The sequence below is a fragment of the Podarcis tiliguerta genome, assembly GCF_965153285.1.
Source record: "Podarcis tiliguerta genome assembly, chromosome: 12".
NCBI classification, from domain to species: Eukaryota; Metazoa; Chordata; class Lepidosauria; order Squamata; family Lacertidae; genus Podarcis; species Podarcis tiliguerta.
The window spans coordinates 39,566,237-39,588,078 of record NC_139545.1 but is presented as its reverse complement, the minus strand read 5'-3'; the positions used below and the strand labels follow the sequence as shown (position 1 = coordinate 39,588,078).

The window sequence follows — 21,842 nt, the reverse complement described above, 5'->3', positions numbered from 1 at the left end:
CGTCAAAGTGCAAGTAGATAAATAGGTACCGCTCCAGCGGGAAGGTAAATGGTGTTTCTGTGCGCTGCCCTGGTTCGCCAGAAGCAGCTTCATCGTGCTGGCCACATGACCCGGAAGCTGTCTGCAGACAAACGCCAGCTCCCTCAGCCAGTAAAGTGAGATGAACGCCGCAACCCCAGAGTTGTCTGCGACTGGACCTAAGGGTCAGGGGTACCTTTACCTTTACTTTTATTCATTGTTGGAGTATACAATGTAAATAGGGAGTAGAAAAGCTTCCCTTCTGGACGACATTCTGAGTGGGGGAGCACACGCCAGTGGTGGGCAGGGCCGGGGCAAAATGGATGGAAGGCAGAAAGTAAATTTTACCTCAGGACAATAGGCTAATTTCTGCACATGCACAACACTCTCTTATATTCCTCCGAAGAATTCTGCTCTGAGCGGACACAGATACAGAAATTCCCTCCATTCAGGTGTTAACTCAGGTTCAGGAATGGTGAACACAAACCAAATTTGTTCACATAATTTATTTACCCTTTTAAATCCACAGATTATGCATAACTGATGTGAGCCGCAAGAGGAAGAGGCTACTGTTGCACTGAGGTCTTTCTTGCAATACTTTTTATTACTAATTTCACATAATCAGACCAATGGTCTTTATATCCAGAGGACAGGATCACACTTCAAAACGACCTTGACAGATTAGAGAACTGGGCAAAAACAAACAAGATGAATTTTAACAGGGAGAAATGTAAAGTATTGACCCAATGAAATGAATAAGGTAAAGGTAAAGACCCCTAGGGGACGCGGGTGGCGCTGTGGGTTAAATCACAGAGCCTAGGGCTTGCCGATCAGAAGGTCGGCGGTTCGAATCCTTGCGACAGGGTGAGCTCCTGTTGCTCAGTCCCAGCTCCTGCCAACCTAGCAGTTCAAAAGCATGTCAAAGTGCAAGTAGATAAATAGGTACCACTCCAGCGGGAAGGTAAACGGTGTTTCCATGCGCTGCTCTGGTTTGCCAGAAGCGGCTTAGTCCTGCTGGCCACATGACCCGGCCAATAAAACAAGATGAGCGCCGCCCCCAGAGTCAGCCATGACTGGACCTAATGGTCATGGGTCCCTTTACCTTTATATATTCAACACAAATAACAGCGGCAATTTGTTGCTGTCAAAGGACAGCTGGACATAGAAAGGGCCCCATTACCTTCTAGCTTAGGGCCTCATCAAACCTAAATCCGGCCTGGCATTCCCAGATGGAACGCGAGCCCGAGCATTTGCAGCCGAGGGCCAGCCCCGCTTCCCTCTGATATGACGCCCGCCGGGCCTTGCGCGTCCCAGCAGGAGGCCACGGCGGCGGGCGCGTGGAACGCAGCCACGTCAGGAGAAATAACGCCCGCCCGGCAACGGACGGCGACGCCCACGCTGCGACGGGAAGACCGGCGCCCACCGCGCAGAGCAGCCGGCCCCGACGCCGCAAGCGGCTGTCTCGGCGGGGAAAGAAGCAGGCAGGCGATGGCGGCCCGGGGACTGCGCCGCTTGCACACGGACTGCGTGGAACGGCCCCTGTCGCGCATGCTGCGGGACTTAGGCGGCTTGGTGGGCGCGCACCCGTGGCCCTTCCTGCTCGTGCCCTTGGCGCTGACGGGCGGGCTGGGCGCCGGCTTCAAGTACCTGCCCCGCAACGACCTCGGCGACCTCGAAGGCATGTACACGCCCATCGGAGGCCCCGCCAAGGCGGAGCGCCGTTTCGTCCTGGCGCACTTCCCGACGGACGACGCCGCGCGCTTCTCCCCGCAGAGGCTGAGCACCGAGGGCTCCTTCGCCTCCTTCATCGCCGTGGCCGACGGGGACTCGCTGCTCACCCGGGAGGCCTTCGCCGAGCTGCTGGCCCTGGACGCCGCTTTCCGGAGGATCGTCGTCGGGGGCGTCTCCTTCGACAGCCTTTGCGCGCGCATTGAGAACGCCACGTGCAGCAGCCCCAACCCGCTATTCAGCGCCGTGCAAGGCGACCCGGGCAGGATCGAGGCGCTGCTGCCCACCCTGACTTTCCCCATCGCCGACGGCGGCGTTTTCCTCGGCCCCTTCCTGGGTGGGGAGAAGCTGCTTCCCGGAGTCGGCCCGGCGCGCCCGTTGCGCGCGGCCAAAGCGATGCGCCTCATTTATTTCTTGCAGCATGACGTGTCTTCGAGGCGCGAGGCCAGCAAGATCTGGCTGAAGGCCTTTCTGAAGCGCATCCCCGGCGTGCTGGACTCCTTAAAGTTCAAATTCATCCGGGTAAGTGGCTTTCTTCCAGCCGCTCCTAAATTGACACTTGTAGGAGGGTCCTCTGAAATGAAACTCATCTTGGGGAAAACTGGGCAAGTGAATTTATTATTATTATTATTACTTTAGATCGCCATGCAACACGCTTTAATTTGGAATTAAGTTGCCATGTTTTGGAGCTCATCAGTAATCACACTAAAAAAAAAATACTATGAAGGAACGAGCAATAATAATAACTATTCATTTTATGATTATTCTTAGCCTGTCTTCTTAGCCCTTGAGAACATTAAGCTATAAATCAAGGGACAGATTATTTAACACTCTATGTTCTTCCTTCTTTCCCCACCCCTAACCTGACAGGTATTCTATATTTCCTCAGTATCAAAAAAAGAAGAACTGGAAAGACTTACTGGCAAAGTGATCCCATTGGCCACTATCGCGTATTTTTTAACAATAATCTTTACAATTGTATCATGTGCAAGGTAACTTCTCACCCCATAATTCTTGGGAGAGGGAGGGAACCAGGGCCATAGCTAGGGGTGGTGCAAAATAGGCTAAAAATGTGTCCATAAATATAAATATTGATTATTGCCTTATAAGAAATGGTTTTAAATAAAGGGTGAATTGAATGGGTGGAAGGGGGCGTTGGAGAGAGGCGGAAAGAAGAGCTAAGGCTAAGGGGTGCAATCTGGACGGTTCTGTCAGGGGCGCAAGATCACCTAGCTACGGCTCTGCACGGAACATCCCTCTTTTTCAACATGGGCAAATCTTTAATACGCAGGAGGGAGCAAATTGGCACATGTACCATGAAATGCCATATTCCACTAGATGCTTTTAAATCTGTTTTCCATGCTTTTTGGGTGTCTGCTGGTCAAGTTTCTACAGTGTAGACAGAGCGAAGCCCACACATAGACTGAAGAGACGGTGTTACCACTACCTAGAGTGGCTTTTGATCATTGGTACACTAAACACATGCTTAGTCTGCCTATTGGGTAATCCAGTACTGATACCTCTGCCAGTTTCCATTTCTCTAAGGGCGTAAATTGGCACATACACATTGAAACTCTGAATCTAGATATGTTCTTCTTTATCTGCTTTACAGGATGGATTGTGTACGGACAAAAATTTGGGTTTCATTTTTTGGGGTGATGTCAGCAGGATTATCTGTCGTCAGCAGCTTTGGATTACTGCTGTTTTGTGGAATGCCATTTGTTATCACGGCTGCAAATTCACCCTTTCTTATACTTGGTAAGTGGGCAAATGTGTGCATTCCTCATGCTCTATCCAGTGGGCTTTTGATGAGAATATCTAAATATGAAAGAGAACTTTCACCCATCTATTATTTTCCTGAACTGTGCTAAGAATTCTAGTTTCTCTATGGCAGAGCTTTCCAAACTTTTCATACTTGTAACACACTTTTTAGACATGCGTCATTTTGTGACACAGTAATTCAGTTTGACTAGCAAACCGTAGGTTAAACTAACCCCTTTTCCAGTCCCTGGAGGAGCACGGGGAGCGTTTGCACGGCACACTGCAGCCAACACACTAACATGTCGCGACACACAGTTTGGAAAGCTCTGCTCTATGGTGCTCTGTCATGGTTAATCTTCTTAGGGTACAGAACAGCTGCATATTCCTGCATTGCAGGGTCTTGAACTAGATGGACCTCAGGGCCCCTTCCAATTCTTTGATCTGCACTATGATCAGCTATATCCACTTACTTGGGAGTAAGCCGCATTAAATTTAGTGAGACTTACTTTTGAGTAGGTGGGGCTGTGGGTTAAACCACGGAGCCTAGGACTTGCCGATCAGAAGGTCAGCGGTTCGAATCACTGTGATGGGGTGAGCTCCCGTTGTTCGGTCCCTGCTCCTACCAACTTAGCAGTTCAAAAGCACGTCAGAGTGCAAGTAGATAAATAGGTACCGCTCCGGCGGGAAGGTAAACGGCGTTTCCGTGCGCTGCTCTGGTTTGCCAGAAGCGGCTTGGTCATGCTGGCCACATGATCCGGAAGCTGTACACCGGCTCCCTTGGCCAATAAAGCGAGATGAGCACCACAACCCCAGGGTCAGCCACGACTGGAACTAATGGTCAGGGGTCCCTTTACCTTTACTTTTGAGTAGAGAGGTATATTATTGCACTGTAAGGTCCCAGTTGTGTGCACCAGAGTGGGGAACTGGTAGAACACAGGCTGGATGTCTCTGTCTAGCTCATGGCATCCTGTCCATAACTACAGTGAAGTCTGGGGGAAAGCTTGCCATTGTCTCCAACGGAAGTCTTTTGTTATTAAGGCATCACAGGGCTCTCTGTTTTATATATAGAATTGCAATATTAATATAACTTACTAATCTGTAAATAAAAAATGTCTAGGTGTGTTCCTCTTGTATATATCTATATATTCACATGTTTGTCCTGTGGCATGTTTGCAACTGGCATGATCAATAGTTCCTGTTCTTCAGGGGTTGGTGTTGATGACATGTTCATCCTGGTGTCCTGCTGGCAGAAGACTCAAGTGAAGAAGAGTGTCAAAGATCGGATGGCTGACACCTACGCAGATGCAGCTGTCTCCGTTACCATCACAACACTTACCGATGTTTTAGCCTTCTACATTGGAATTGAAAGTTCCTTCATGTCCATTCGGTCATTTTGCTTGTATACAGGCACAGCCTTTCTTTTCTGCTACGTCTACAACCTGACTTTCCTTGGGGCAATTATTGCTCTTAATGGCCGAAGAGAAGAAAGCAACAGGCATTGGCTAACGTTCCAGAAAGTGATGGATAAGCCTCAAGATTCGAAGAGCCCTATGTATAACAGGTGCTGTATAGGAGGGTTTATTGATGAGTCCACTGGAGCAGAGATTGAGCATCCCATGAATGGCTTCTTTAAAAATTACTTTGGCCCCTTCCTGATGCATACCTGGACCAAGTTGTTTGTGACAGTCCTGTATCTGGCATACCTGGTAAGTAGTAGTTATGGGTGCGGACAACTTAAAGAAGGAATAAATGTCCGAAATCTAGCTGTAGATCGTTCTTATGTCATTCCGTATTATGACCTGGAAGAAAAATATTTTTCTGAGTATGGCCCCAGGGTCATGGTTATTGTTAGGGAAAGCATACCGTATTGGAATTCATCTGTCCGTGCAGATCTTGAGAAGTGTATGCAATCAATGGAAGATCTTTCCTATGTGGACAAGGATCTTTCAGAGTCATGGTTGAGAACTTACGAAACTGTTGCAAAAGGCATTTCTTCAAATTTAAATGACCGAAGTTCATTTATTGGCAATTTATCAGCTCTGTTTAGAGTACATCCAGAATCTAAGTGGGATGTTAATGTTAGTGCTATGGAAATTCCAGTGTCACGATTTTTCGTACAGACCATCAATATTACCAATGTAGAGAAGAAGAAGGAACTTTTAAACCAGTTCAGACAGCTTGCAGAGGACTGTAAGTTACCACTGATGGTTTATCATCCAGCTTTTATATACTTTGATCAATACAATGTAATAATTAAGAACACCATTCATAGTGTTTTGAGCGCTGCTGGTGCCATGTTAATTACTTCCTTGCTGCTCATCCCCAATCCTCTTTGCTCCCTGTGGGTAACCTTTGCTATTACCTCTGTTATTGTTGGTGTGTCTGGTTTCATGGCCTTTTGGAACGTGAGCCTTGACTCCATATCCATGATCAGCCTTGTTATCTGCATAGGGTTTTCAGTAGACTTCTCAGCCCATATTTCCTATGCCTTCATTGCCAGTGAGAAACCCAGAGTGAATGACAAGGCAGTGGAATCTCTCTACCGCCTTGGTTACCCTGTCCTACAGGGAGCTGTTTCCACCATTGCGGGTATCCTGGTGCTGTCCATGTCTTCCACTTACATCTTTAGAACTTTTTTTAAGATAATGTTTCTGGTTATAGTGTTGGGACTCGTTCACGGTCTCGTTTTTATTCCTGTGTTTTTAACATTCTTTTTTGGGGATATTATTCCTTAAAATCAACTGTTCAGGTTCATCTGCAGACTCCAAAAACACTACCTGCCTGTTTGTGATGGCATGGTTCAGACACCATAGCAATGGTGCGCCCCAGATAAGAGTAGAATGGGATAAAGATGGTTTGGGGGCCTGTAAGGAGCTTAACAACATGCTGTGACGGTTGCCTTTACAGAAGCACTTTGCTTCTCCTCTTTTGTGTTGGCGTCCCAGCTGTGCCTTGGGTTCAGAGCCATGGCGGGCACCTAGATAAGGGGGTGCAGTGTGTGGAGAAGTCTAGCTGGTTGCAGTGTGGGTCCCTGTATGAGGCAAATTAAGTCCAGGCCCAAATCTCATACGATCTGGGCTCTCATTGTATTTGTGTAAACCATTTTTAAATGGGAGAGTTTGTATTCTGGAGTGCCCCCCAGTTCAGACTTCATCATCATCGGTAAAGGAAACAGAATCGTTGATGTGAGGTTTGTCAAAAGAGAAGATCTGAAATCGGTGCCGTGGATTCAAGCCTTAAAAGCACTGAGGGGCAATTCTCATGTGAAACAGGGCTGACTGTCAACAGGACATAATGAAGGTGAAAGCTGAGGTGATCTCTCCAGACCTCCATCAAAAATTGTAATGTATACTATTAAAATAATTCAGTTTATTTATTTATTGTGTTTACTTTTCTGTGCTAACTTCAGGGAGGGCGAGGAGTTAGCTCTTTGAACACAAGTGTCACTAGATGGCACTGTGGAAGAAGACTAGACCGAACAGGAAAATAAAGTTCAGTTTTGTGCTTCATCTCAAGATGGAACAAGGCTTCTGAGTAACTTGACAGCTATATTGCAGTGTGTTGCCCTGTGCACCAGTTCAGCTACAACTTACACTATCTTTAGGATCAGTCTGTTAATATGGCTGGTGACATTGATGACAAATGTTTTTTGGGGGGGTGGGGGATCAGCGGAGGTCAACATTACAGATGCAAATTTTACAAATTTGTTACAGCCATTTGTTTTTTCTCTTTAGTCTTAAGTTGCTGCTTCTGTTCAAATATATTGAATTTTTGTAATACTCAAACTGTTTTATTTTGCCACTGGAAAATCACAGTCCGTTTCCTTCTCTCCTTTTAAAATAGTTTGGCATATGCAGTTGTAAATACCACCTAGAACAGGGGTACGCAACCTAAGGCTCGTGGGCCAGATGCGGCCCAATTGCCTTCTCAATCCAGCCGCAGACGGTTCAGGAATCAGCATGTTTTTAGATGAGTAGAATGTGTGCTTTTATTTAAAATGCATCTCTGGGTTATTTGTGGGGCATAAGAATTTGTTCCTTTTTTTTCTCCCTTTTTCAAAATATAGTCCGGCCCACCACATGGTCTGAGAGATGGTGGACCAGCCCATAGCTGAAAAAGGTTGCTGACCCCTGACCTAGAATATGGTTGTGCTAGTCACACAAGTAGCTTTTGCAATGGTTTTCAATTCACATTCTGTGGAACTATGAAGTTCATTGTAAGTCTGGTAGGGTTCCTTAACGAGAAGCTCATGCATCTCTGGCAAACATCCATTAAATCTTTTTTCTCTGCCTCCATTGCATCAGCAACGAGCCATCCAGCAGAGCTGTTTCAAGTGGTCCGGGGTCTTTTACACTCTGGTCCATGTGACCACTGTGTACAATTTGCTCAACACTTCGTTGACAAAACCTCTCAGATTTCTTCAGATTCGGATACTGTAGTTGATACAGGTCCAGTGGATGTAACTTTGGAGTCTGCTTTGGACTTTTCAAACTACAGCCCGAGGATGTGGACAGGATCCTTGAAAATATGAGAGCTACCGTGTGCTAGATCCTTTAGTTCTTCTTGATGTCTCCGCAGCTTTTGATACCATCAGCTGTGGCAGAGCTTTCCAAAATGTGCGTTGCAACACGTTAGTGTGTTGGCTGCAGTGTGTAGGTGTGTCACGCAAACACTCCCCACGCTCCTGCCAGGGCTGGAAAGTGGTCAGTTTAACCTACGGTTTGCTAGTAAAACTGAATGACTGTGTTGCAAATTGATGCATGTCCAAAAAGTGTCACCAACGTGAAAAGTTTGGAAAGATCTGGACTATGGTATCTCTCTGTGCTGGGACTTGGAGGTCCTGCTTTACAGTGGCACTGTCCTTCCTGGATGGGTAAACCCAGGAGGTGGTCCTGGGGGACTCCTGTTCAACATCTTGGCTGTTGGCCTATGGCAGGCATGGCCAAACTTGGCCCTCCAGATGTTTTGGGACTACAATTCCCATCATCATTCCCTGACCGCTGGTCCTGTTAGCTAGGGATGATGGGAATTGTAGTCTCAAAACATCTGGAGGGCCAAGTTTGGCCATGCCTGGCCTATGGGGTCCTTCAGGGTTCTATTCTGCCCCCATGCTATTTAGCATTTAAATGAAAACACCGTAACTCACTTTATGTGGGGTGTCTTTGAAAAGTGCTCAGAAACCTCAACTGGCTCGAAAAGCTGCAGCCAGATCGTAGACCGGAGAGCACATGACTTCTTTGCACAATTCAAAGTTATGACTTTTAAAGCCCTACACAGCTTTAGTCAAGCTATCTGAAAGACCGCATTCCCTCATACAAACCTGCCTGGATGTTGACATCTTTGGGAGAGGCTCTTCTCTCAGTCCTGCCACCTTCCCAGGCACACTTGGTAGGGAGAGGGTCTTTTCTGTGGCTGTTCCCAGACTTTGGAACTCCTTCCCTAGAGATGTTAGACTGGCTCCCTCCTTGTTGTCCTTCCACCAGCAGGTGAAAGCTTTTGTTCCAAAAGGCTTTTGGGAACTGCCTGCTTTTAATGAGGGCTGGTGCCATGCTGTTTTTATTGTAATTATTTATGTGTTTTTAATAGATTTTACATATGTGTGTAGTTTTACTTCTAACAATGTTTAATTGTTTTCTTTAGTGTTTCCTTTTTACATGTAAGCAGCCTTGAGTCCCATCAGGAAAAAAGGTGGGGTATAAATAAATATATAATACTGTAATTATAAGTAAAACCATTGAATGTACATATGAAAAACATTGGTCATAGGAACACAGGGAGCTGCCTTTTCCTGAGTCAGACCATTGGCCCATCTGTCTCAGTATTGTCTACATTGATTGACAGTGGCTTCCCAAAATTTCAGACACTGTTTTCTCCCAGTTGAGGATTGAACCTGGGATGTTGCGCATGCAATATACACGTTCTGCCACTGAACCATAGCCATCCCCCATAGCCACCATGTTGGACTTGCCGGCAAATCTGTCCCAGTCCCAGCAAACATTGTTCCAAGTATTTGTGCATGCTTGTTGTGAGGGTGAAGGGTTCCTGAGCGCCAGAATCCATTGCACAGCAATGCTTATAAATCGGCCAATGGAGTAAGAACTGCACTGATGCCTATGATATTCTCCGAAACTTTCTTCCACTGTATGATACAAAGAGAAATACGAGTGAGAACATCTTTGTCTCCATAGCTCATATGAAGCAATATTTCATCCACTGACATTTCACACATTCTGGAGACCAAGGGCAGCCAACATAGTGCAGTCACAATGTTTGTTGGACTACAGTTCCCATCATCCCTGACCAGTGGCTATGCTGGCTGGGGGTGATGGGAATTGGAGACTGAAGGGAGTTGAAGTGCAGCACATGGAGGGCATCATCTTGGCTACCCCACTGCAGACTGTAGCCCTCATCAGAAAATTGCATGACCTTCATAGAGCTAATACGTGGAGCAGAGCAAAACCTCACCTCTTGTCAGTGACTCCCATCCCAATGTCCATGCAAGGATTACAGTGGTACTTTGGCTGCCGAATGGCTTGGCTCCCGAATGCCGCAAACCCAGAAGTGTTCTGGCTTGCGAACGTTTTTTGGAAGCCAAATGTCCATTTCAGCTGTCGGCATTGTTTCCGGGGCCAATCAGAAGCCGCACCTTGGTTTGCGAACGTTTTGGAAGTCGAACAGATTTCGAGAACGGATTGAGTTCAAGAACCAAGGTACCACTGTAATTACTTGTAGGCATTGCTCAAGGGTGAGGATCTAAAGTGAGCCTTGCTGTCCTCCACATGAACCCTATTGATACCGTTTAATTTTGGTATAGGACTAGTTTCCCTTGCTTTTTACTTTTATACCTTTGGGGGCGTTTTTTCCAAAACAACACCTACTTTTCCTCATTGTGGTGTCAATGGTTATTTCCACCACACTGCTGTTTTATCTTTCCAGCCTACCCTCTGATGTAGGTTAGGCTGACAAACTGACTGGCCCAAGGTTACCCCATGAACTTCATGACCAGAAAGGGATGTGAATGGGAGTCCCCCACTTTAGCCCAACAGTGACAGTTCTTAAAGAACTCACACGTGAAACTGCTGACCTAACAAATAATATGTAACGAGTTCCTAAGATTGGCCTCCATTCCTAAAAACTTGAAAGTGACCAATGTAGCACACAATTTAAAGAATGGATCCAGAGGGAATCCAGGAAATTGTAGGCCATTTAGTTTAACGTGTGTTCTAGGTAAATTGGTGGGTGGAAAGCATTATTAAAGTTAATCAAAAATATGCAAACCCAAATCTTCCAAAGCAGGATCAACATGGTTTCTGCAAAAGTAAGTTGTGTCTCATTAATCTTTCACAGTTCCTTGGGAGTGTTAATAAGCTTGTGCATGGGGCTTGCTTGAAGCTTGGATCATAGAGTTGGAAGGGATCAGTAGGATCATCTAGTCCAGAGGTGGCCAACTCCCAAGAGACTGCGATCTACTCACAAAGTAAACAACTGGCAGTGATCTACTCCCTTTTTGGAGGGTTCAGGTCAAAGTTGTTCAGCTTTTTTTAGGGAGGAGGAAAGCCCCGTTTTCTTGCGGTTCAGGTCAAAGTTGGTGAGCTTTTTTTAGAGGAGCCAAACTTGTTGAGCTTTAGGGGGAGCCAGTCTCTACCACAAACGTCCAGTGATCTAACAGTAGATCACAATCTACCTGTTGGACATGCCTGATCTAGTCCAAACCCCTTGCAATGCAGGAATCTTTCATCCAATGTGGGGCTTGAACCTACAACCCACAACCTCATGCTCTACCAACTGAGCTATCCCTCAGGGTTATCTAGTAAGCACTGTACACTTGGGATATTTAAAAAGCCTTTGACAAAGTCCCTCACCCAAGGTTCCTGAGCAATTTTAGTAGTTTTGCATCAGTAGCTGGAAGCAGAGGAGGAATAAATGGACAATTCTCACAATGGAGGGATTTACTAATTCCTAAATTTATATCTCGGACGCGGGTGGCACTGTGGGTTAAAGCCTCAGTGCCTAGGGCTTGCCGATCGAAAGGTCGGCGGTTCGAATCCCCGCGGCGGGGTGCGCTCCCACTGTTCGGTCCCAGCGCCTGCCAACCTAGCAGTTTGAAAGCACCCCTGAGTGCAAGTAGATAAATAGGGACCGCTTACTAGCGGGAAGGTAAACGGCGTTTCCGTGTGCGACTCTGGCTCGCCAGAGCAGCGATGTCACGCTGGCCAAGTGACCCGGAAGTGTCTGCGGACAGCGCTGGCCCCCGGCCTCTTTGAGTGAGATGGGCGCACAACCCTAGAGTCTGTCAAGACTGGCCCGTACGGGCAGGGGTACCTTTACCTTTACCTTTACCTTAAATTTATATCTCACCTTTCTTCCTAGGAGCTCAGTGTGGCATACATGGCCCCCTCTTCTCCATTTTATCCTCACAAAAATGCTGTGAGATAAATCAGGTTGAGATATTGTGGCTGGTCCAGAGAGTCATGTACTAAGAAAGGTTCCCCAAGAATCTGTATTGGAACCAGTGCTTTTTAACCTGTTCATAAATGATATACGGTTAAGAGTAAATAGATTTTACTGACCTGTGGATAGTACAGTAAGGAGGGAAAAATACATGTCTGATATTTTGGAAAACGTGCATATACATAAACATATATATAAAGTGACTGCAAGCACAGGGAAACAAACACCTGCAGGCATGCCCACAATGGACCACAGGTTTCTGGAATTCTTGGGGGGGGGGTGGGAGAGAACAGCAGCGCATCCACAGCTGTGGATGGAAAACATTGAGAAAGAGTGCAATTAAAAGTCAGGGCTGTGCAAGCCACATGCACATTAAAAATCTGGTATGTCACATCCTAAGTATATCTACAAGTATGTCATATGAGCAGGAAATCTATTTATATTCTTGTGGTTTCTGAAATCCGGCACAAGCATCATTCTGTACAATAAAAAAATCTAAAACCTTTCACCGTGGCATTTAAAAGAACTTGCTTGGCAATCACATAATTATAATAATTTCTAGATTCATGAACTCTTGTGAATCTGCAATTTCTCACCAGTTTATTCCAAAACTGCTTCATTCAACTTCTGTGAAATCTTCTTAGTGCTAGCTTTAAAGAACAGTGCCTTTTTGCTCTTCTGGATCCTAGCTGGTCTTCAGCAAGCTTTTAATATATATATATATTTATACGTGGCACACTCATCATTAATTTTTTTTATCAGAAGGAGCTAAATACTATCAAAACAGCAGATGCAGCAGCAAGCAAGTTCCTTAAAAAATCAGGTCATGTGCATAAGAAGTAAAACTGAAAGTAAAATACTTTTTTTTTTAATACTTGGGGTGTGGTTCACATTCCTGCCTCAGAGCGCTATTAAGTTGTTGTCGTCCCCCCGCCAGTGCGTTTCATGCCTCTTTCTGCCTTTGACTGTTCTCATCAGGACAGCTTCATTACTGTCAGATTTGTTCCTCTTTGAGGGTGCTGATGGCAGGAGAGAGACAAATTAGGAGTGGCTTAAGGACTCCAGTCAGCAGTATTTTATAATGGAGTACAAAATACATAACATGTCATGGGAACATGAATTAAAAACTGCACTGGAAATGCGGTGAGTGTACAGTAAACAGAAGTGGGGAGCCGCAGGTCGCCCACCCTTGCGGAAAAAAGACTGCCGAGACGAAGCATCTTGGCTTAAAAAGGCACCGCGCCCTCTCGTTCTGGATTTTCTCGGGAGTTTCCCTCAGACATAGCAGCCAGATTGCAGCCAAGAAACTGATGCCTTCGCTGAAGGGAGTTTCCCTCAGCATCGCCTCGCTCCCTCCCCCCAACCGGCTTCTGAGGCGGGTGGGCGTTTCCCGGACGGCGAACCTCCGCCCAGAGGCCATTTTTACCATCTTTTCCCGCTCAGTTCCCCCTTTTCGAGATGTTTCAGAAACTCGTGCTAAGTGGGGCCGGGCTGCCCTACGCCTGGCTTACTCGGATAACGGTCTGAACTCTCTTAACTCTCTTCGCCGCTGGGAGGAGGAGAAAGAGAAAAAGCGATGGCGCCCCTCAACTGCCACACGGACTGCGTGGAGAGGCCCCTGTCGCGCGCGCTGCGGGCCCTGGGCGCCCAGGTGGGCGCGCACCCGTGGCCCTTCCTGCTCGTGCCTCTGGCGCTGACGGGCGGGCTGGGCGCCGGCTTCGCGTTCCTGAGCAGCCTGGAGGACAACGACATCGAGGGCCAGTTCACGCCGCTCGGGGGCCCCGCCAAGAGCGAGCGGCGCTTCGTGCAGGCGCACTTCCCCACCGACGACGCGCGGCGCTTCTCCGCCGAGAGGCTGAGCACCGAGGGCTCCTTCGCCTCCCTCCTGGCCGTGGCCCGCGGCGGAGGCTCGCTCCTCACCCGGGAGGCCTTCGCCGAGCTGCTGGCGCTGGACCAGGCGGTGCGGGGACTCCGCAGCCCCGACGGCGCCGCGCTCCCCTTCGCCCGGCTCTGCGCGCGGAGCAGCCCCGGCCACAACTGCAGCAGCGCCAACCCGCTGCTCAGCTTGGTGCAAGGCGGGTCGCGCATCGAGGCGCTGCTGCCCCACCTCACCTTCCCGCTCTACATCCCTCCGCACCTTCCCGGCCCCCTTTTCTTGCCCCCCTTTCTGGGAGGCCTCGACTTGGGCCCCGGGGATGGGCCGGCGCGCCCCGTCCGGGCAGCCAAAGCGCTGCGCCTCTTCTACTACTTGCAGGAGGATGAGGCTTCTCGCAGAAACGACAACGCGCTCTGGCTCCGGACGTTTCTGGAGCGCATCCCGGGCGTGGTGAAATCCTTGAACCTCGCAACCATCCAGGTAAGCGTCTCCTGGCACGATGGAGCCGGAATGTGACCGATATGAATCTCTGTGTCTGCCTGATGCATTACTTACTGCTTACTGGAGCGAACAGGATCTGAAGTCAAATCACTAGGGCCAGAGGTTCCCCATGCCTAACCCACCTGCATCAGCAAGTGGAAGCATTCAGTGACCGCCAAACATTAATTTTAGTAAGTAAGCAATGTGTGTCACCACAGGAATTAGAAAACAGCATCTCTGGCAATGCAAGAATGCCAAGAAGCACCTCTTTAAAAATGATACACATTATTACTATGCCTTGTGTCAATCTCTAGGTTTTAAAAATGCATTTTATGCTTTTCTGCTTTTTCCTGAATTACTAGTTGTGCACTGCTTGGACATGCTTGGATGTAAATCAGGGGCAGAACACCTTGAGCCCATGGGCCAAATTTGGCCTGCCAAACTTCACCATTTGGCCCATAAGGCCATTTTACTGAAACTATGCCCACACACCCTACATCTGATGTCACATGTGATGTCAGGCACAGGGCAGGTAGAGATAGGACTAGATCAGCTGCACATACCACCGATCCCAGCAGAAAGGACCACCCATCAGCTGATGCATTGGGACTTCAATTCTACTTGGGCACCATCTTCCCCTACTCCCATTAGCCCACTTTGATAGGACCACCCATCTGTCAATTTCCTCTACCCACCTGTCAAAGTTGGACCATAGGATGGGGAGAATCAGGATCTGACCTGATGGTGGTTGACTGGGGTCTTGAGAATAATGTTCGTTGCAGGACTTCCAACTGCACTATAAATAAAGCTGTCAAAATATGTTTAAATAGGGGGAGCAAGGGGAATGAATTTGGGCCCCACTGCAAAAAGCTTGGAGCCCCGAATTAACCTCTAGCAACACCTCCTCCAGATTATGTCAGTGTGATGGGCTGATTTGTTTGAAATACAAATCATCCGATCCACAGCTCCTCACCCATAGGAACCCCTCCCCCTTATTTGCGAAAGTGAAAACAAAAAAGGACTTGCTCACTTAGCCTTTGTAGAACAGAAAGCAGAACCTCACTGCGTACTAAAACTGAGGGTTAGCTAACAAGCCCAAGCAAAATTTGTACTGTGTCTGTTTTCTCAGCGGGGGTTGTTATTACTGCAACTAGTTCTGCTTCTCTGTGCTACCCAGACCTGAATAGTTTCTCCCTTTCTTTTTGTCTCTCTCTCTCTCTCTCTCTTTTTTTTACCTTTATCTCCCTTAAAAAAATTCTTTTAAAATTAAGTGGTTTGACTACTGGAGCCAGTAACACTGTTCAGTGTAAGGCTATTAATATGCCTCTTTGCATCCAGAAGGGAAGCAAAGGAACTGCTCCAGACAGGTAAGTTTTATTCCATTTGGGTTAGTCTGTTGCAGCTTTTCATTAATTAGCATGTGTTTTCCCTCTCACCCTATTAAACAGAACTCATTGCTTTGAACTTACGCCTTCTGCTACAGCATCCAACCAGACATCAATGCCTGACATTTTATTGAAAGGCTATCTTTGTTTTAAAGTTAATTATCCTGCCTCCTTTGGACAATTATTTTGTTATAAATATCAGGTGGGGTATAATATCAGGTGGGGTATAATACGCACATTTAAGCAATATATGGAAGATGTATCTTTCAGCAGAAATGGGATTTCTCCCTCACAATCCTCAACATTTGGTTAGTTTTACTGGCAGGCCTAACAGGAAGACTAACGGCTTCTGTTCCCTGCCCTGCCCACCCCCAGATAAAGGGGAAAATAAAGAGACAATTGTTCAGTTCCATGCTGCTTCCCACAGAATTCTTTTTTCCTCTTCCTGCTCCAATAAACTTTTAACAGAGAGGTGGGGAACACCAAGTTGAAAGTTAATTCAGTTCTCAGCGCTACTAGTTTCTGTACAACTCGAGACTAGTCCTAAAATAAGTGGATCCAAGGCCCTTAGTTGGTGAGCACAATAATTTAAGAGCTCTGCTGGATTAGACCAAAGCATCCTTTTCACCCATAAAGGTCAAGCAGATGCTTATGGGAAACCCACAAATGAGGATTGTATCCCTCTTTTGCTCTTGTTTCTCAGCAATTAGTACTCTGGTACTTGGAGGCAGGCTGCTTCTGAAGCTGGAGACGTGGAATAGCATCATGACTGGTTGCCATCGGTATTATTATCCTCGGTGAAGCTCTCTTAAGTACTTTGTAAGGAAAGGTACTTAAATAGCCATCATTTATTAATAAAGCCCATATTGCTCGTAAAATTCTTAAATCTTTCATGAATTTTGCATATATATATCTATGTACGCATGTATGCAATATTGGATTTATATTCTCAGTGACTCAAAGCATGAGCAAATGGATAGATTTTAAAAGCTATGTAAACTAGTGGCTGTCTCTAAAAGTTTGAAGCCAGACAGTGGTGCTAAGCTGAAGCTTCTGTCAGTCATAGGTTGTGCACACATTGGTGACTTGGGGCATTAGAGACTTTGTTCAGTCAACCCAACCAAGCAGCTTAATGAAGACTGAGAATTGCTGGGCGGCCTCAGAATGTTGAGTGTCCAATGGGATGCGGAGTGAAATGAATTATTCTCAAAGAGGGCATGGCTGGCTAACTTGAAGCCTTGGTGTATGAAGTCTTGCACTGTTTAGGACGGGCTATTCGAAAGACCACCTCACCCCTTATATGGCAAGTCAAGTCACTGAGGGCCTCCAGCAGATACCACCTGATCAGGAGGCCTGTTCCTCACAATGTAGGACTTGGGCCTTTAGTGCTGTGACTCCTGTCCTTTGGAATTACTCCCCACTGCTTGAATATTACACAGACGCTGTATCGGCTGCCTTTTAAGTGCCTACTGAAGAACCTTGCTCTTAGCAAGTAGAGATCTTTCCCAGTCTACATCTGTATTGGAGTTGTTTTAAGGATGTTTTTATTGTTTTCTATCTTGGGTCCCTGTGCAGGAACACTCCATGCTGCAAAAATTATTTCAGGTCCCACTTATATTCTGCTAATTGCACCCTATCTTTATACTCTTGTGAGCATTTAGATTTATATATTAAGAGAGAGAAAATATTTAACATGTGATCTTCTCTTCTCCTCCCCCCCCCCCCCCGCTCCCTATGGCAGGTGGCTTATTTTACTTCATTGTCCAGACAAGAAGAGTTTGAAAAAAATACTAAGGAAGTGGTCCCTTTGTTTTCCATCACGTATACCTTAACAATAACCTTCTCAATTATCTCATGCTCAAGGTAATTGCTGAGGAAAGGGAAATCATTTTTATCTTTTCATTTTGTGAGAGTGTATGGGGGACTCCCTGGTCCTGAATGGGGCAACTGTGTCTGTGAAGGAGGAGGTGCACAGCCTGGGAGTCATTTTGGACTCACAGCTGTGCATGGAGGTGCAGGTCAATTTAGGATAGCTGTCTACCAGCTCCATCTGGTACGCAGGCTGAGACCCTACCTGCCCACAGACTGTCTCGCCAAAGTGGTGCATGCTCTAGTTATCTCCCGCTTGGACTACTGCAACGCGTTCTATGTGGGGCTACCTTTGAAGGTGACCCAGAAACTCCCAACTAATCCAGAATGTGGCAGCTAGACTGGTGACTGGAAGCAGCCGCCAAGACCACATAACACTGGTCTTGAAAGACCTACATTGGCCCCCAGTACATTTCTGAGCACAATTCAAAGTGTTGGTGCTGATCTTTAAAGCCCTAAACGGCCTTGGTCCTGGATACCTGAAGGAGCGTCTCCACCCCCATTGCTCTGTCCGGACATTGAGATCCAGTGCCGATGGCCTTCTGGCGGTATCCTCACTGTGAGAAGCGAAGTTACAGGAACCAGGCAGAGGGCCTTCTCGGTAGTAGCACCCACCCTGTGGAACGCCCTCCCATCAGATGTCAAAGAAATAAACAACTATATGACATTCAGAAGACATCTGAAGGCAGCCCTGTTTAGGGAAGTTTTTAATGATTGATGTTTTAATGTATTTTTAACCTTCTGTTGGAAGCCGCCCAGAGTGGCTGGGGAAACCCAGCCAAATGGGTGGGGTAGAAATAATAAATTATTATTATTATTATTATTATTATTATTATTATTATTATTATTATTATTACTATTAGGTATCATGTGTATGCAGGCTTAAGAGGAGGTAGTAGATCTACCAAGCTTCATCTGAATGTCTGCTATCTTTCCCACATTCCATCTTAAGAATGCAGACTGAATGGCCTTACCAACAGCTTGGAAGCTTGCATCCTTTTTTGAGATATTTTGTGCAACTAGAGCTTCAAAACAAAGCTTCACACAGCTTCAGTGCATGCATAGCCGATCCATTTGATGCTAACGGGTTTAGCTTGGTTCAGTGGGAGGGGGGATTAGCACGTGTACCGTGATACTTTGAATCGAATTAGAATCTTCTTAATCTGTTTTCCAGGCTGGACTGTGTACGGACAAAAGTGTGGGTTGCAGCTTTTGGGGTGCTGTCAGCAGGCTTATCTGTCGTCAGCAGCTTTGGATTGCTGCTCTTTTGTGGGGTGCCGTTTGTTATCACAGTGGCAAATTCGCCATTTCTTATCCTTGGTAAGTGAGCAAATGTACACATTCCTCCTGACTTCTCCATTGGGCTTTTCATTAATACATTTAAGTATGATGATGGGTGAAAATTCTCTTACATATCTACCGGTTTGCGACGTTAAGGAGCCTTTTTTTTTCGGGAGCCAAGCCATTCGAGTTTCAAGATATCACTGTATTTCTCTTCTCTCATGACATATAGGAACTAATATGTTATATATTTGCCATTCTTCAGGGGTTGGTGTTGATGACATGTTCATCCTGGTGTCTTGCTGGCAGAAGACTAAAGTGAAGGACAGTGTCAGAGATCGAATGGCTGACACCTACAGAGAAGCAGCTGTATCCATTACCATCACGACCCTCACAGACGTTTTAGCCTTCTACATTGGAATTGCAACTTCATTCCAGTCCGTTCAGGCATTTTGCATCTACACAGGAACAGCCTTTGTGTTCTGCTACTTATATAGCCTGACATTTCTTGGGGCCATTCTTGCTTTAAATGGGAAACGAGAAGAAAGCAACAGACACTGGCTCACATTCATGAAAGTGAACAATGAGCCTCAGGATTCTCAGGGCTCCACATATAACATGTGCTGTGTAGGAGGGTCTTTTGATGAGTCCACTGGAGCAGAGACTGAACACCCCATGAATGGATTCTTTAGAAAGTATTACGGTCCCTTCCTTATGCACAGCTGGACCAAGGTGCTTGTGGTAGTCCTTTATCTCATATACTTGGGTAGTAGTATTTTTGGCTGCACTCAGGTCCAAGAAGGTATAGATCTTCGAAATCTAGCTAGTGACAATTCTTATGTCATACAGTATTATGAATGGGAAAAGGAATATTTTTCAGAATACGGCCCAAGGGTTATGGTGGTTGTTACTGAAAGCAAAGCTTATTGGGATTCATCTGTCCGTGCAGATCTTGAAAACTGTATGAATGCACTAGAAAGCTCATCCTACATCAACAAGAATTTATCAGTGTCCTGGTTGAGAACTTACCAAGATGTCGCTAAACGTATGTCTTTCAATATAGATGACCGTAGGCTTTTCATTGACAATTTAGCCACCCTTTTTGGGATTAATCCAGACTTCAAGTGGGATGTTTGTGTTATTGCTACAGAAATAATAGCGTCACGGTTTTTCATACAGACAGTCAATGTTACTACTGCAGTGGATGAGAGGAGTCTTTTAAATGAACTGAGAGGCCTTGCTAAGGACTGCAAGGTACCATTAATGGTTTATCATCCAGCTTTTATATACTTTGATCAATATCTTGTGATCGTTCAGAACACAGTTCAAAATGTTGTGATTGCTGCTGGAGCCATGCTACTCATTTCCTTACTACTCATTCCCAATCCTCTTTGTTCTTTGTGGGTAACCTTTGCTATTGCCTCTGTTATTGTCGGTGTAGCTGGTTTCATGTCCTTCTGGAATGTGAATCTTGATTCCATATCCATGATCAACCTTGTAATTTGCATAGGGTTTTCAGTAGACTTCTCAGCCCATATTTCCTATGCTTTTGTTGCCAGTGAGAAACACAAAGTGAATGACAAGGCTGTGGATGCTTTGTACCACCTTGGCTACCCTGTTACGCAGGGAGCTATTTCCACTATCTTGGGAGTTATTGTACTCTCCATGGCATCCTCTTACATCTTCAGAACCTTTTTTAAGATAATGTTTCTGGTGATCTTGTTTGGGGCTGTTCACGGTCTCATTTTTATTCCTGTGTTCTTAACTTTCTTCGGCTTTTGTTGTAAAATGCCAAATAGAAAGCTTCCAGTCAGTGCCCAGAGCTCCAGTGCTGGAGGAGTTCCTTTGTCAGATACAAATACTGTATTATGAAACTGCTTAATGTAAACATGACAATATTACAATGAGAGCAGTTCGATAATGGAACTAATTACCTAGCGGGCAGGCGTGGGCTCTTCCTGGTGAGCATTTAAGGTCCCCATCCTTACTTTGTGGGCTGCCATCTGATTGGATTTTACTTTGATTCTGACTTGATTTTAGGAGGTAAGATGTATTTTAATTGAGTGCTTGATTTTATGGAAATATGTCATATATTTGATATTAGCCACTCTGAGCCCTGTTTTGGCTGGGGGGGCAGGGTATAAATAAGATTTATTATTATTGTTCCTCAGTGTTCTCTCTCCCACCACTTGCGGGCCAACTTTGGAAAGTGAGCAGGACCACTGACATCACGATTACATCAGGTGGCCCTTTTGCCCACATGGGTCTTACAGAGCACTTTTCATAGGGCTTCGTAAGACCCAATGATTAGCTGATTGTCAGGTGTTGCAAAGCCCTGAACACAGCAGTTTGCTTAGGATATTTCAGGCACCAACATTCCACTGATTGACAGCGCCTCAAAACCCCTTTCAGTTGAGCCACGTTTCAAACCTGCCTGGAAATACCACCCATTGAAGTGGGTACCCCTCCTTATCCCAGATCTGTAGGGGCCTACTAAGGTAGAATCTCTTATGTTCTCTGTGATGCTGTGATATTAGCACCCAAAATGTACAATATATCAAGCTTTGCTTGTGTCATATTTTCTTTTCTTTTTTTATTTCTTTTTTTAATGTAATTTTTTTAAGATTTCTTGGTTTACAAAAATATGTGTGATGTCTCTTTTTTCGAGTTACCTTTTCTACAGGTCAGTTTCATTTGTTGAGACATTAGTGTTACATTAGGAAGAAAAGGGGGGAAGAGGTGGAGGGGGCCATGGTGGGTGGGGTGGGGATGTTTCTATTTTACTTAATGTATGTGTGGGGTTTTGTGTCAGCATCGTTTGTGCAGGTTCTATTCGCTTGTGTTCCTTTGGTGGTGAGAGAAGTTGGGGTTTGCCTAGGGTGTGGTTGCTTGTTTGTGATTGGCTGTGGTCAACTTTGTTTTCATGTGTGAGTTGGGAGGGTGTTTTTGAATGTTGCGGCTGGGACGGAGGAGGGAGAGTTTGGTTGTGTTCT

The 21,842-nt window shown here is 46.0% G+C and overlaps 3 protein-coding genes across 4 annotated transcripts in view; 2 read left to right on the top strand and 1 right to left on the bottom strand.

Moving 5' to 3' along the window:
* Positions 1-1,287: 1,287 nt before the first annotated feature.
* Positions 1,288-21,492, top strand: LOC310661354 (uncharacterized protein). Its single transcript, XM_083407203.1, has 8 exons — positions 1,288-2,268; positions 2,617-2,738; positions 3,359-3,504; positions 4,714-6,240; positions 13,500-14,314; positions 17,441-17,562; positions 18,743-18,888; positions 19,115-21,492. Exons 1-8 carry the CDS (start codon positions 1,303-1,305, stop codon positions 20,719-20,721), a joined length of 5,451 nt encoding a protein of 1,816 aa, XP_083263329.1. The 5' UTR covers positions 1,288-1,302; the 3' UTR covers positions 20,722-21,492.
* Positions 8,523-21,842, bottom strand: part of LOC310661070 (uncharacterized protein) — a gene marked incomplete at its 5' end in the record, with an annotated part of 128,101 nt that continues 114,781 nt past the window's right edge. Inside the window, 2 exons of the mRNA XM_083406832.1 lie at positions 8,523-9,646; positions 11,866-12,031. The remainder of the gene's footprint in view (positions 9,647-11,865; positions 12,032-21,842) is intronic.
* Positions 12,077-21,842, top strand: part of LOC310660848 (patched domain-containing protein 3-like) — an 81,431-nt gene continuing 71,665 nt past the window's right edge. Inside the window, exon 1 of one of the 2 annotated variants that reach the window (XM_083406211.1) lies at positions 12,077-13,136. The gene's annotated coding sequence lies outside the window, so the exon portion shown is untranslated. The remainder of the gene's footprint in view (positions 13,137-21,842) is intronic. The other variant, XM_083406210.1, reaches the window with a different exon arrangement.